Source organism: Thamnophis sirtalis, unplaced genomic scaffold (genome assembly GCF_051295495.1).
Source record: "Thamnophis sirtalis isolate CommonGarterSnake01/CBP01778 unplaced genomic scaffold, rThaSir2_p1.2 scaffold_13, whole genome shotgun sequence".
Lineage (NCBI taxonomy): Eukaryota > Metazoa > Chordata > Lepidosauria > Squamata > Natricidae > Thamnophis > Thamnophis sirtalis.
Genome location: NW_028261393.1, coordinates 52,417,695 through 52,432,694, shown reverse-complemented (window position 1 = coordinate 52,432,694; position 15,000 = coordinate 52,417,695). Strand labels below are relative to the sequence as shown.

General features: G+C 43.8%; 1 protein-coding gene across 1 annotated transcript in view; it reads left to right on the top strand.

The window, feature by feature from the left end:
- The window catches only part of GRIA3 (glutamate ionotropic receptor AMPA type subunit 3), a 172,259-nt gene extending 167,121 nt beyond the window's left edge, over nucleotides 1-5,138 (top strand). The window contains 2 exon segments of the mRNA XM_087727511.1: nucleotides 664-923; nucleotides 4,553-5,138. Of these exon segments, the coding sequence (XP_087583637.1) occupies nucleotides 664-909 (246 nt within the window). The 3' untranslated portion in view covers nucleotides 910-923; nucleotides 4,553-5,138.
- Nucleotides 5,139-15,000: the final 9,862 nt, after the last annotated feature.

The window sequence follows — 15,000 nt, the reverse complement described above, 5'->3', positions numbered from 1 at the left end:
TTAGCCAGCTCAGCCTGAAAACTAACTGACCAGCATCTTACGACGTGGCTATTAGGATGCCAGGGAAAAACAGTCGTCAAATTTGGATGATCGATCTATAGACTTCCGTTGAAAACCGTTTTCAAAGGCCTTTTTCTCCTCCCTCTTTTTTCCCCCCCTTTTTCTTCTTCTTCTTCTTTTTCTTTTTTGGAAATTCTTTAAATTCACCCTGCTTTCTTCAGCCCCACTCCAGTGGGAATACCTGACACATTCCAAGGGATGATTAGACGATACACAGTCATACTCACCATAAAAACTCTGAAACGTGGTTAATAGCACAGAGATGACGTTGTGCGTAATTAGCACTCGAGAAATGGATGAGGGTTGGGGGTGGAATGAAACTGTCTTTTCTGGGTGTGTTCCTCTTATAAAGCCTTTTTAATTTATTTATTTTTTAATTTTTCTTTTCTTTTTCTGGGGCATGATTTGTAACTTTAATCTATCAAAAATGTTGATGATTGTATTTTGAAATATTTGGGTGAAGAAGAGCTTTACGCTCAAACGCAGGAAAAGCCTTAGGTTCTCGTAGCAAATCCCTCTCGTTCTTTTGCCTAAGTAGCACAATGTCCATCTGTCTGTTGATTTTACTACTCTGAAGCTAACCATCTGGTTCATTTTTCTTAGGACAAGACAAGCGCACTCAGCTTGAGCAATGTGGCAGGGGTATTTTACATCCTGGTTGGAGGCCTCGGGCTTGCCATGACGGTGGCCTTGATAGAGTTTTGTTACAAGTCTCGGGCAGAGTCCAAACGAATGAAACTCACAAAGAACACACAAAACTTTAAGCCAGCTCCTGCACCCAATACCCAGAATTATGCCACGTACAGAGAAGGATACAACGTGTACGGAACAGAAAGTGTAAAGATCTAGTGGTATGGCTAAAGGTTGAGTAAGCAAACCCACTGGGGTTTTGTTTTTTTTACGTGTTTTGGTGTTTTGTCTTCTCCCTCTGCATCTGGAGTAACGTTTTAGTACTTACGAACATCTGGGACGTTGGACTGCAAGACGCCTAGAAATGCCCTTTTCTTGATTTGCAAAGTTGATTCTTAAATCGTTTGTCAATCAACAATTGGTAGAGTCCATCAATGGAAGGGGCTCATTCATTGATACATCTTGGGGGGGGGGGTGTCCCTTGAAATTAGCTGTTTTATTGCAGACGTTTCATTACCAAACTGGAAAACAATATTAATGCATTGATAATGTTACCTAGTTTGGTAATGAGACATCTGGAATAGGTTTGGTTTGGTTACCAAGCTCAGAGAGCACCACACCCAAGCTACAAATATTTTCGTCTATCAACACACCCCTGTTTCTGTCAGAAGGACTTGCTGTGATAAAGCACAGGATTTAATATTAAAGCAAGATATCTAAATGATCTGATCTCCCCAAAACAAAGAATAGCTTTCTTCAGAGCCAAATTTAACATTCTTCCTTCAGCACTCCTCCAGGGCAGGTATAAGAGAACACCTATAGCAGAACGGGTTTGTATATGTGGTAAAGGAGAAGTGGAAGTTAATTCACATGTTCTATTACACTGCAAGCTATACAGAGCTTGTAGGTCTGCACATATTCTCCCCTTATTAGAGAGATTGCCAGGGAGGGCAGACCATTTTTATCTAGGCTTTCTCCTCCAGGACACTAACCTGGTTACCACGTATGCAGTGGCAAAATTCTGTGCTGCTGCAATGTCCATAAGAAAAAAATTGGCTACAGAAGTATAGTACCATCTTGTACCAATTATCTGGACATACCTCTAATAATCTTTGGACCATTACGTTATTATCCACTTTTAATGTCAATACTTTTTAATTATATTTTAATGTTAGTATTTTTTTAATATAGTGTAAAAACTAATGTGTATTGCTGGTCTTTGACCGTAATAAAGATTTTACTTACTTACAAAGAAAAGAAAAAGAAAGAATATTAAAGCCATATTTTTACATAGATTAAGTACTATCTTGAGATGGGATGATATCCATCTTTTCCCTGGCGTGACACCTTTTCCTCAGGAAATGGACATTGGTGATTATTTATTTCTCAAAGATGATAAATCACTTCCCCCTCTCGGTTCAGAATTCCAATAAATTGCAGTAAAGAGCAGGAAAGTCCAGCTACTTGAGTCAGCTTTGGAGAGCCATATATTAAAGGGAGACTTATTATCAAGGCTGAAATCCCATCCAATCATTTCAACAGAAAAGCAGTTATCTAAGAGTATCAAGGAATGTTAATGCAACGTCTACTTCATTCGAATTGGGATTGTTCACCCATCAACTTGACACGGTTACATTGAGCTACATAAACTCCTTAGTTCATTTGTTGCATTCAAGGAAGTGGGATTCGGGAGTGGGATTCAGCCGTTTCGGACCGGTTTGGACGAACTAGATGTTAATTTTAATCTGGTTCGCTGAACTGGTAGTTACAAGGACCGGCTGAGCCCACCCAGGAGTCTCCATGAGGCCTGTTCATCATGCCAGGTAAGTGCAGGGCCTGTATAGAGCAGTGGTGGGATTCAGCCAGTTCGCACCTATTCGGGAGAACCGGTTCTTAACTTTCTAAGAGATTCAGAGTACCGGTTGTTGGAAGAAATCTTCTTTTGGTTTTTTTTTTTGCTTTACAGGGCTAATCCTGTAAGGAAGGCAGGAAGGAAACATTCTGGTGTTGTTTCTAGCTTAATCTTTATTGCCCTGCTTACAGAAACTGCCTCTCCAGTTAACCCTTATTCCAGCTAAGGCAAAGTGCCCATTGACCTGAGTAATGTTGAGTTGGCCACGCCCACACAGTCACGTGACCACTAAGCCCCGCCTACCCACCTGGTCGTTAGGACAGAGAACTGGTTGTTAAATTATTTGAATCCCACCACTGGCGCAGAGGCTCTGGGAGGGCGAAAAACAGGCCTTCCGGAAGTACCGGAAATCCAGAAACAGATTTGTTTCCAGACTCCGGAGGGATTCTGGAGCTCGGGGAAGGCCGTTTTTGCCCTTCCAGAGGCTCGAGGAAAGCCTCTGGAGCCTGGGGAGGGCAAAAATGCCAGCCCTGCCACTGTGTGGCCACTGTGGCCACACCCACCCAGCAACCGGGCTAAATTTTTTCAATCCCACCCTTGGTTACCTCCCCCCTCCCCCGCACACCACCAAAGATTCTGAAGCTAGCAATTTAAATCCAAAAATTACAGTTAATTCTTAAATAATATGAATCCGTTGCTCCTTTGCAGAGTCTTTAAATCTGGGTTTGAAGTCAGCATCTCATTTTTTTTTTCTCATTAGTTCTGCAGCCCTACATTCAATCTGGTTGAAACTAATGACCCATCCAGGAACACACATATAAAATGATGCTGTTGATATTTTCTCCATTTTTTTTTTTATAAAAACCTTCTATATGTGATATTCACTTGTATGTTATTAAGGGGAACTGTGGAGCAATGGTAAGTACTTTTTAGAGGTCTTTCTCCTGTTGTCCAATGGAAGAGAAATTTTGAGGAGAGAAGTTCTAAGTCTCTTTGTTCTTGTGGTGGAACTTATAAAAACAGACAGCTGACAAAATAAATAGTCACATATCTCCTTTCCATGGAGGGCACTAATTCTACTTAACCGGACCAAAAGAGCAGCTTTGAATCTTGGTTTTTATCAACCAAGTCAGATGTATGGTGAGGTCTCCTGTATGGTCATTGCTACTACATGGGGATTCTTAATCATCCAGGCCATGGTTGTCCCAAAAATGCTTTTATGAAAGTCAACTGGACTTTCTTTATTGTTTTTTCTGAAGAAGAACTGAAGAAGCTTCTTGGTCGAGAAGCGAAACGTTTTCAGTTCTTCTTCAGAATGGAAGAAGCTTCTTGGTCGAGAAGCGAAATGTTTTCAGTTCTTCTTCAGAATGGAAGAAGCTTCTTGGGTTGAGAAGCGAAACGTTTTCAGTTCTTCTTCAGAATGGAAGAAGCTTCTTGGTCGAGAAGCGAAATGTTTTCAGTTCTTCTTCAGAATGGAAGAAGCTTCTTGGGTTGAGAAGCGAAATGTTTTCAGTTCTTCTTCAGAAAACTAAGAAAGTCCACTTTGCCTTTTGGAGAAAGCACCTTTGGGACAGGAAATGAATATCTTGAACAATCTTCTCAGGCCAATGATTTGGTTTCTACTCAGGTCCGTCGCTTGCTCCGAAATCTTAAGGGCGCAGCGCCAAAAATGAGAAGGGTGGACTGTTTGAGTTATATCACTGAACCGTAGAAAATAAGGGGGAGGAGAAGAAAATTTAGTAAGGGGATGATCCAGTGGTGGGAGTCAACTGGCGTAACAACCAGTTCATTGAGCGCGCATGCACGCCAAACTCACGCTCCGCTTGCGCGCAGTGCGTTTGAAAGCAGCGCTAAGACTTACCTTTTCCAGAACCCCGGGTGAATAACCAGTCTGAACCAGCTGAATCCCACCCCTGAGGTGATTTCCCCCTCCTTTCTCTGGTGTTTGTTTCCTGGTCCCTGCGTATGATTTTGCTTCTGCAGCTCAGCTTTTTTGTCATCTCGTTACAGATCCTGCATTTATCATGGCTTGCAAAGGGAGGAACAACCGAGATTCCCAGTTACTTCAGTGATCCTGGTCACCTGAGCCAATTTTACTCTCTCTCCCGGGTGTCGGTTTTCGACACGATACTGATGATGGTGCCAAGAACTTTTCACAGGATTCTCTTTTTTTGTTTCGTTTCGTTTCGTTTTGTTTTCCTTCAGTGCCTTAACAGGAGATTCTTAAGACTTTAGAAACAATGCAAAAACCATCAGAAAAAATAAATAAATAATATTTTTGCTTTGCTTGAAAAATGAACAAAAAACGTGGCAAGAGACCAGTCCGCTCAGCAGACAATATTCATAAAGGCAGAGACAGAGAGAGACAAAACAAAAGACGTGGAAATCATTCTTGTAAAAACGAAAGAAGAAAGAAAGAAAGAAAGAAAGAAAGAAAGAAAGAAAGAAAGAAAGAAAGAAAGAAAGAAAACGTTCAACAGAAGCCATTCTTTGATACCGCTGCACAGAAAACATGAACGATCTTTGGGGGGGGGAAAGGAAGGATTTTCACGCCCCCTCTTTCTCTGCTTATTAAAATGTTACGCTGTTCCTAATACACCTCAGAAATCCACTGCTTCTCTTCCTGGAACTGTCTGTTCATTGAAATTTGGGATATTTTCATGCTATTTTCCTGCCATTTTATTCTTTCCAGAATTTTCTGTCTACCATCACTCTTGTAGACTTCATATATATCATATATATATATTTTATATATGAGGTCTACGCATACACACACACACACACATACACACACCATCACCTGTGATCCCTTGCGGGGTGGAGTTGGGACAACTGAATGGAGCTGAGCCCTTACTGGCCCGATGCCTTTCCCTGTCGCCAATGCGGAGTTTTAATCGGCAGATAGATTCTTATCATGCCCAGAGAGAGAAATATCTGCCTCTACCTAGGATTGAACTCACAGCCTCCTGATTGGGAGGGGAGAGCTCCACCTTTATACCACCGCACCACACACACACAAACACACACTTCATTTCAACTGTTCTCTTAAAAGTCACTTTGGAGAGAGAAATCAGGCCGGTAGGCAGGTGTCCCAGCCATTTTAGTGATCACCTCCAAGTGCTTCCTTGAGTAATAATAACGATAATCATAGAATGATCCGGTAGAGCTTTGAGAAGTAACTTACCCCAATGTTGTTCTCTGCTATGTTGTCCCCTTAGAAACGTACTTATATCTCTTCAGAACAAAACTGATTTATCACTGAATATTGAAATGACCAGCGGGCTTGTCCATCCTTTTTCATCTTTGCGTTGTCATTTAAACAGGTAACTTTAGCACTGTGCTCAGGTGAAGCAGTTGTGGTTTTCAACCTCACGTCACAAAGAGAGAGAGAGAGAGAGAGAGGGAAAAAAAAGACAGAATGGTATATTAAAGGGGACCAGTTTCTGTAACTTACTGTAGTTATTCTCAGCTGTTTCCCACGGCTACTTACTTTTCCTTTAAATAATAATTTTTAAAAAATCATCTTGAGTTTCGTAAAGAGTATATAATGCATTCCAGAATTCGACACTCAAGATGGGGAGTTAAGCGTTACTGCCTTACAGTTTTTCAGACGTAAACAAGGGTGTGAATCCATCCAAAGTCCACTTACGTCGGAGAGCTCAGCGGTAGGGTTGAGAGGATTAAAAATAATAATAATAATTCAGGTTTAATCACCGATGATTCTAATTAAATAGGCTTGCAGGTTTTCAGAGTTGGGGGGGTGGGAGGATGAAGGTCTTGGAATAATGGGATGGCGAAGAAACCTAGGCAGAGCTATGCGAAATGAATCAGGCTGGTTTCGAATGGCCAAAGGAAACACACCTCCTTCATCCATCCAGCATGAAAAGATAAACCACAATTAAGTTTCCAAAAGAAAAGAGGGGGAGAAAAATCTGCCTACTAATTACCTCTAATATAAAACGTGACAGCTCTGCGACATTTCATTCCATTAACGACATACTGGACATATTAATTCAATTTAAGAATGTCAATAAGACATAGAGATAGATAGATATATATTTTTCCTTTAAAATAATAATAATAATAATTTAAAAAAAAGAGAGAGAAGACAATGTTTGAAATAAGTCGCTGGAAATATATTTGATAGCTTATTCAAAGGAAGACAAAAGATCTTTGATGATATATTTGATAGTTCATTATAAGACGAAGAGCCTGTAGAAATAAAATGGGGGAAGTGCTCATTTCATTGTCACAAAAAAAAAAAAATATGGAACATTAAAACAAGAAGAAGAAAATTCACACGGGAAACATTTTCTCCCGAAGAACAAGCTGGCATTCGCGCGTGTGTGGGTTTTTTTCTTTTTTTTTACAGAGATGTTAAGCAAAAAGAAATTGCTCTTTTTCCTGAAACTGTGATTTTAAATTCCTGAATGCTATAATGTTCCAGCAAAAGGAAATGCAAAATGCTGTGCAAAAACATGTTGTATTTAAGTAAAAAAAAAAAGAGAAAAGAACAAAAAATATAAAAAAAATAGGGGGGAGGGAGACATTTTCATAGAAGCTGTATAAAAAGAAATGTATGTTTATCAAACGAGAATAACTTTTTCAGAGTGAAGGCTTTATGCCAGTGATAAGTTTGGTCAATGGGTTGTTTTGTTTTTTAAAAAAACGTGCATGTTAATTTTAAAATGGGGGAGGGGAGTATCAATTGCTTTAAAAAAATATCTCTGCTACTAATTTGAAGCTGCGCAGATAAAGCCACAGCACCTTCAAAGGCATTTTTTTAAAAAAAAAATGTTTTGGTTTCCTCTTTTCTTTGCCTTTTTTTTGGGGGGGGGGTTCGAAAAGTAATTTTAGGTTGTTTCTTGATTGGTTGTTAGAAATTGCACTTCATGAACAGAAGGAAAAAAAAACAGAAGAAGAAGAAGAGAAAATCCTTGCCAAACGAACTTCTGGCTAAACTGCATGTGTGAGCATCAATTCCCGAGCCTCATTTGAATGGGGCGTTGTACAAAGAGTTTTAATACATTTTGTAAATAAAACTGTAAAGGAAAGATTTTTTTTTCTTTTAAAAAAAAATCAGAAAAAAACCTCGACCCCAAATACAAAAAAAAAAAAAAGCAGCTCATTTTTGCATTTTCTTTTTTCTAAAAAAAACAAAAATAACCAACCACAAAATTTAAGCAGATATCTTGGTTGAATGGTTGTGTGTGGGAAGATTGTTCGCCAATTTTTATCCGTGCGAGAGTGTGGTTCCTTAGGAAAACTGCTTTTTAAAAAGATCTCCTGGCCCTAAATGGTATGAGGTGGGTATGTGGGAATGCAGAGTAACAAGTGTCGTTTTGATTTGATGGATAGGTTGCTATGGATAGTGGGAACATGGGGGGAAAAAAGCTTAAATCAAGCAAATTCAACCAAATGACTAAATTAGTCATGCCTACTGTAGAAGAAGTGGGAATGCGGTGGCTCAGTGGCTAAGACGTTGAGCTTGTCGATCAGAAAGATCGGCAGTTCGGCAGTTTGAATCCCTAGCACCACATAACGGAGTGAGCTCCCGTTAAGAGCCGAGGTGGTGCAGTGGTTAGGGTACAGTACTGCAGGCCACTTCAGCTGACTGTTATCTGCAGTTCAGCGGTTCAAATCTCACCGGCTCAAGGTTGACTCAGCCTTCCATCCTTCCGAGGTGGGTGAAATGAGGACCCAGACTGTGGGGGCGATATGCTGACTCTGTAAACCGCTTAGAGAGGGCTGAAAGCCCTATGAAGCGGTATATAAGTCTAACTGCTATTGCTATTGCTATTACTTGTCCTGGCTTCTGCCAACATAGCCGTTCAAAAGCATGTAAAAATGCAAGTAAAAAAATAGACCACATTTGGTGGGAAGAGAACAGCATTCTATGCGCCTTTGGCGTTGAGTCATGCAGGCCACATGATCACGGAGATGTTTTTGGACAGCGCTGGCTCTTCGGCTTTGAAACGGAGATGAACACCGCCCCCTAGAGTCGGGTATGACAAGCACATATGTGCAAGGGGAACCTTTACCTTACTGTAGAAGAAGATGGAATCGGATCTCCATCGGATATAGGACAGGTTGGTCATTCTTTGCGTTCTGCAAAGAGAAATACCTCGGCAAACGGTGGAATCTGCAGAAACGAATTCTGTTGCAGAAAGCAAGCGGGATTATTTATTATAATTAGCATGTGGCATTGTTACAGTAGCCGCAATGCTATTGCAGAATAGTGGTTCTGCTTGCCATGGTACCAGCCCTGTTGTGGGACACGCCGGGGGGGGGGGGGGGCTTCCCAAGGTGTATCACAGTAGTGCCTGCCAGAACCCACTCCTGGAGTCAAACTATTCCCCAAAGCCCCTGAAGGTAGGACAAGAAGCAATGGGTGGAAACTATTCAAGCAGAGAAGCAACCTAGAACTAAGGAGAAATTTCCTGAAAGTTAGAACAATGAATCAGTGGAACAGAAGTTGCCTCCAGAAGTTGTGAATGCCCCAACACTGGAAGTCTTTAAGGAGATGTTGGATAACCATTTGTCTGAAGTGGTATAGGGTTTCCTGCCTAAGCAGGGGGTTGGACTAGAGGACCTCCAAGGTCCCTTCCAACTCTGTTCTTCTCTTCTAAATATTGGAAGACTGCTATCATGTCTCCCCTGGTCCTTCTCTTCACTAGATTAGCCATGCCCAGTTCCTGCAACCCTTCCTCGTGCGTTTTAGCCTAAAGTCCCCTAAACATCTTGGTTACTCTTCTCTTCACTTTTTTTAGAGTCTCAATATCTTTTTTTTTTAATAGCAGGGCCATCATCCCATTCACATCCGTTCCACAGAGAACTTTTGCAGACCTTCCATCCCTCGTTCCCTTATGCAATGCTCTTCTCCTTATCTCCATCTTCTTGACCTGGGAGGGCATCCAGGATGTTGATGTGAGCTGACTAGCTCCTTTTGTTCTTCAAGAATAGAGAATGACTGAATGATATCTGGGTAGAGACAATCAAATTGGATGGAAATGTTTCGACTGTCACGTACAATTCATCCAGGGAAGAGGTCAAGGCTGCAGGGAATAGGATAGGGTCAGGGGTGGGTTTCTCGCCCCGTTCCAACCGGTTCGGTTGGAACGGGGCCGGCGGCATCCTCGTGCATGCGCGCGGTGCACACATGCGTACTAGCGTCTGCGCGACGCTCCAGCTGCTCCTGGACGATCGCGCAGGCGCTGTATGCATCCTGCGCATGCGTGGAAGCGCAGAACTCGTCAAAACCAGGTAAGGACCGCGGGCGGGCGCGCCCTTTGCCGTTCCCGGAAGTTACTTACTTCTGGTTTCGGCGACCAACCGGTTCGCAGGGACCGCCACGAACCGGTTGAAACCCACCCCTGGATAGGGTGGTGGGTGCACCTGGGCTGCTTTCTCCTGGATTTTGAGGATGCTTGGAGATAGAGAGGAGATCTCTCTGTTTTCTCCTCTTTAATTCCATTGATGATGTTGTATATTTTGGTCCATTGAGTAGCTGTTTAGGGCAATGACCACTTCCCTTCGAGTATTCAGGAACACAAAAGCTACCCACGGTATAGTTTGCTTGAGATAAAGTAAGCCTAGGGCTAAGATGCAGAATTCACAAAAACATGGGTGTTTTGGGGTGGACCTACGACATCATCTCTCTTCTTCTTCCTAACGTTATTCCCTCATTATGGCAGGATCCACTATATTAGGAGTATCAGCAACCCCAGCGAAAAGTTTTTCGCTCGCTGTAGGCTAATAAGTCTGTCCATCCGGAAGATGAATAGTTGTCTGTCACATCTATTCATCTCTGCCCTCTGCCTTTGATCCCCAGAGCTAGGGTGGGGTTTCGCTAGCAGCGGTGGCTCTTCTATCCCAAGGACCTGCCCATAGATTTTCACTGCTCTCCTCTCCACTGCCTTCTGCACATCCATGCGTCAGGAATTGGACCCAGCTCTTCCTCCTCTTTATCATCAGCCACCTCCAGACCTGGGGGCTGTTGACTCTCCATCTGAGGGATGATGGACGGCCCAGGCTCTGCCTTGGGTCTCTCTCTGTCTCTGCCAGCTCCATTCCCTCTTCCCCCTCTCAGGTTGCCTTGATGCTGACCCTGATTCACACCCCTCCTCCTCCTCCTCCTCCTCCTCCTCCTCCTCCTCCTCCTCCTCTGATTCGACTGCTGCAGGGGCTGGAAGCCAACAAGCCACAATGCCACTTGTCAGCAACACCATCTACATTTGGCAAGATCCAGGGTTGACACCCAGGTGTTTCATGTCCTCCTTGATGCGATCCATCTACCTTTTCTTGGGTTTGCCATGAGTCATCACCAATCAGGGTTCAGACACATAGCTATCCTCACCACTGAGTCTTCCTTACCGCGTTCAATGTGTCCATGCATTTTTGCTATGACTGGCATGACTCTCAGCTGACATCATTCAAAATTTGACCAGGCATTACCATTGCTATGACTGAAGTCCTCCAACCAATGTGATACTCCATCTGTCATTGAAGGCAGTTTATACCTCCTGCAGGTATAAAGGCAGAGTGAAATCCAGCAGGTTCTGACAGATTCTGGAGAACCAGTAGAAGCAGAAATTTTGAGTCGTTGGGAGAACCAGCAAATCCCACCTCTGGCTGGCCCCAGAGTGGGGTGGCAATTGAGTTTTTACAATATTCTTCCCCCAGGAGTGGGGAGGGAATGGAGATTTTGCCGTATCCTTCCCCAGGCATGCCTACCAAGCCCTGCCCACAGAACCACTAGTAAAAAATAATAATTTGAATTTCACCACTGGTCCAAGGCGGCTCCTCTGAAGCACAGATATCTTTTCACAGCTACTTCACTGAAGTACAGATGCTGCTAAGCGGAAACAATCCCTCTGCTTTATCTGCCATTAGGCTCCTCTTTATCGTCAAAACCGTCGACCTTCTTCTCCTGTAACCCTGGAAAGGGGCCCTTACGAGGTGCCACCAGCCGGGCCAGCTGGACCAAGGTTTTTTAAGGAGGTGTTACTCCTCCATCACTCACCCTTTGTCCTGGCTTGTGACAGGCAGAGCCTGGCTTCCCAAACCTTGGGCCCAGGATGGCGGGTTTCCGTGACCTCATATCTACTGTATCATGGTCTTCTAATGAACACGCCATGAAGCATGACGTTTGGATCAGTCATGTGATGGAATCAGGGTGCATTTGACATATTGTGCCTTCCACAAGATGCCGGTGCCCAGAATTAGCAGAGTTATTGTAGCCAAGAGGCTGAAATCTTCATAAGTAGCTCCCTGCTTTGCCTTCTTGAAAAAAATATAATAATAAAGCCATTTAAATTTCGTTTAAACATTTCTCTACCTACTTTTTCACCTGGTTCAGTGATGGATCCTGTTTTACAAAGGGAACCCAGCAAGAACAGGAGGAGATATAATCTACAGGAGTGGCATAAAACAGGACAAGGGGTTTTAAAGCTAGGGTTTTCTAGGCATTTTGGACTGTAATCAGTGTGGTGGGATTCAAACTTTTTTACTACCAGTTTTGTGGGCGTGGCTTGGTGGGTGTAGCATGGCGTGGTGGCCGTGGCCTGGTGGGCATGGCAGGGGAAGGATACTGCAAAATCCCCATTACCTCCCCACCTCCACTAACCTGCTTTCCAGTTCCGTTCTCCTGTTCAGGGCAACATAAGAAGATCAGCTGGGAGGCAACAGAGGGCATGGCCAACCAATTTGCCAGTTCTCCGAACTACTCAAAATTTCCGCTACTGGTTCTCCAGAGCCTGTCAGAACTACCACTTCTGACTGTAATCCTATTAATAATATGAGCCGTGGTGGCGCAGTGGTTAGAATGCGGTATTGCAGGCTAGCTCTGCCGACTGCCAGCAGTTTGGTCCTCACCCTAAACTGACTCAGCCTTCTATCCTTCCGAGGTCGGTAAAATGAGGACTCAGATTGTTGGGGGCAGGTTACTGACATTGTAAACTACCCAGAGAGGGCTATAAAGCACTAAGGGGAAGTGTATAAATCTAAGTGCTATTGCTATTGTTTATCCTTCTTTAATTGGTGGTACTGGTTGGGGCTGATAGTACTTACAAGCCAAAAGTTCTGAGTTTAATGAACCAATGGACTCTATGGTGGCCCAGGACAGCTTCTCAAGTCAGGTCATAATCCAAGATCAATGGCAAAGAACTAAGACCTCAATTTTAAACCTTAGATTGGCCAAGTAGAGTTGGGGACCTAGAGATATTCTCCCAGCCATGAGTAAGAATGATCAACCAGGAAAAGGCAATTTCCTAAATTCCCATGAGTCAGATCAAGATGCTCTCAGCCACTTATAGGTTGCCTTGAATAGCTTAAGGGAAGGGTCTTGTTGTGGCCCAGCAGGAGTTGTTGGAGCTGCCACCAGACTCCGACAGCGAGGGCCCCTATGAGTCAGCTCTGGAGGATGTGGAGGACCCTGGACAAGGTTCTGACTCCGAGTAGGGCACAGAGAGGTTGGTTGGCCACCAGGAGGCGCCTGAGCCTTGGACCAGTGGGGAGGAGACAAGGGACTGTGATCATGACATCATGCATTGGAGCAGTGGGGAGGAGACAAGGGAGTTGGCCCTGGATGCCCAGCAACAGAGAGCTAATAGGCGTAAGGAACAGTTACACAGTTACAGGGGATAATTGCACTCAGCTGGTGGTTATTAGGCTCTTCTCAAGACTATAAAAGGAATGATTGTGCACATGCTCGTTGCAGGAGTCAACATATTCACTAGAGCTGGAGAACTCTCGTGGCTAGCTTGGTAGGCTGGATTGCTGCCAAGGTTAGTCTGTGCTGGATTGCTGCCAACGTCTGGACTGTGTGTTAATAAATCCTTGAACTATCTTTGTCTCGGCGTGCTTTGGTGTAGGACGAGGGGGGTCAGAACAGGTCCTTTATAGGAAGGCCCAGGCTAATACAATCCTTGAGTCATGGAATCAAAATCACGTGTAGTATTAGTACCGCTTTACAAATCCTTAGTAAGACCACACCTGGAATACTGCATCCAGTTTTGGTCACCACATTGCAAAAAAGATGCTGAGACTTTGGGAAAAGTGCAGAGAAGAGCAATTAAGAAGATTAAAGGAGACTAAAATAGATCAAGAATGCTTGCGGGATTTGGGTTTGGCTAAAAGAAGGACTAGGGGAGACATGATAGCAGGATTCCGGTATTTGCTTTTGCTTTGCTTTGCTTTTGCTTTTGCCTTTATTTGTATGCCGCCCTTTTCCCTAAGGGGACTCAGGGTGGCTCACAATTCAAAAGGGAGGGGGAAACAACAAACAATAAACAATACAGCATATTAAAAGAGAAAAACGCAACAATCACACAATTCGAGTGGGGCTATAATCTTAGCCCCAGGCCAGCCGGGACAGCCAGATCTTTACAGCAGCCCGGAAGGATTGGAGGGTGGCGAGGGTCCGAATCTCCACGGGGAGTTCGTTCCAAAGGGACGGAGCAGCCACCGAGAAGGCCCTCCTCCGGGTAGTTGCCAGTTTGCACTGGCTAGAAGATGGGATTCGGAGGAGGAGGTCAACTTATTTTCCAAAGCTGCAGAAGGCAAGAAACAATGAATGGAAACCACTCAAGGAGAGAAGCAACTTGGAATAAAGGAGAAACTACCTAACAATGAGGATATTAACTAATGGAACGGCTTGCCTTCAGAAGTTGTGGGTGAGCCATCACTGGAGGTTTTTAAGGAAAGATTGGACAATCACCTGTTTGAAATGGTATACGGAAAGGATGTCAAATATGCATCACAAGATGTATTGTGACTCCCCACCCTTCGTTAAATTGGGCATAGGCATGGCCAGCGTGTGATACATCCAGGCCGCGAATTTGACAGCCCTTGTGTAGGGTCTCCTGCTTAAGCAGGGGGTTGAACTAGAAGACCTCCAACAGGGGTGGGTTCCTACCAGTTCTAACCTCTTCTATAGAAGAGCTTCCACAAATCTACAGTGACATTTATAACCGGTTCCAGCTCCCTCCCCCCGCCCATCCGCCCATCATCAAGATGAAGAGCAAGAGGAGGAATTCTGGGAGTTGAAGTCCACAAGTCTTAAAGCTGTCAAGTTTGAACACCCCTGGGTTTTTTTTTCTCTAAAGGGTTAGGGGTGCAAGAGTCTTGTAACTTGACAGCTTTAAGACTTGAACACTTCAATGCCAGAGTTCCTGAGCCAACATGACTGGAGGAGGAATTCTGGGAGTTGAAGTCCACAAGTCTTAAAGCTGTCAAGTTTGAACACCCATGGGTTTTTTTTTCCTAAAGGGTTAGGGGTGCAAGGGTCTTGTAACTTGACAGCTTTAAGACTTGCGTGCTTCAAATTCCAGAGTTTCTGAGCCAACATTTTGGTTGCTAAGCAAGAGCATTGTTAAGTGAGTTTCACCACATTTTACAAGTTGGCCACGCTCACCCAGTCACATGGCCGGCAAGCCACTCCCATCCAGTCACATGGCTGG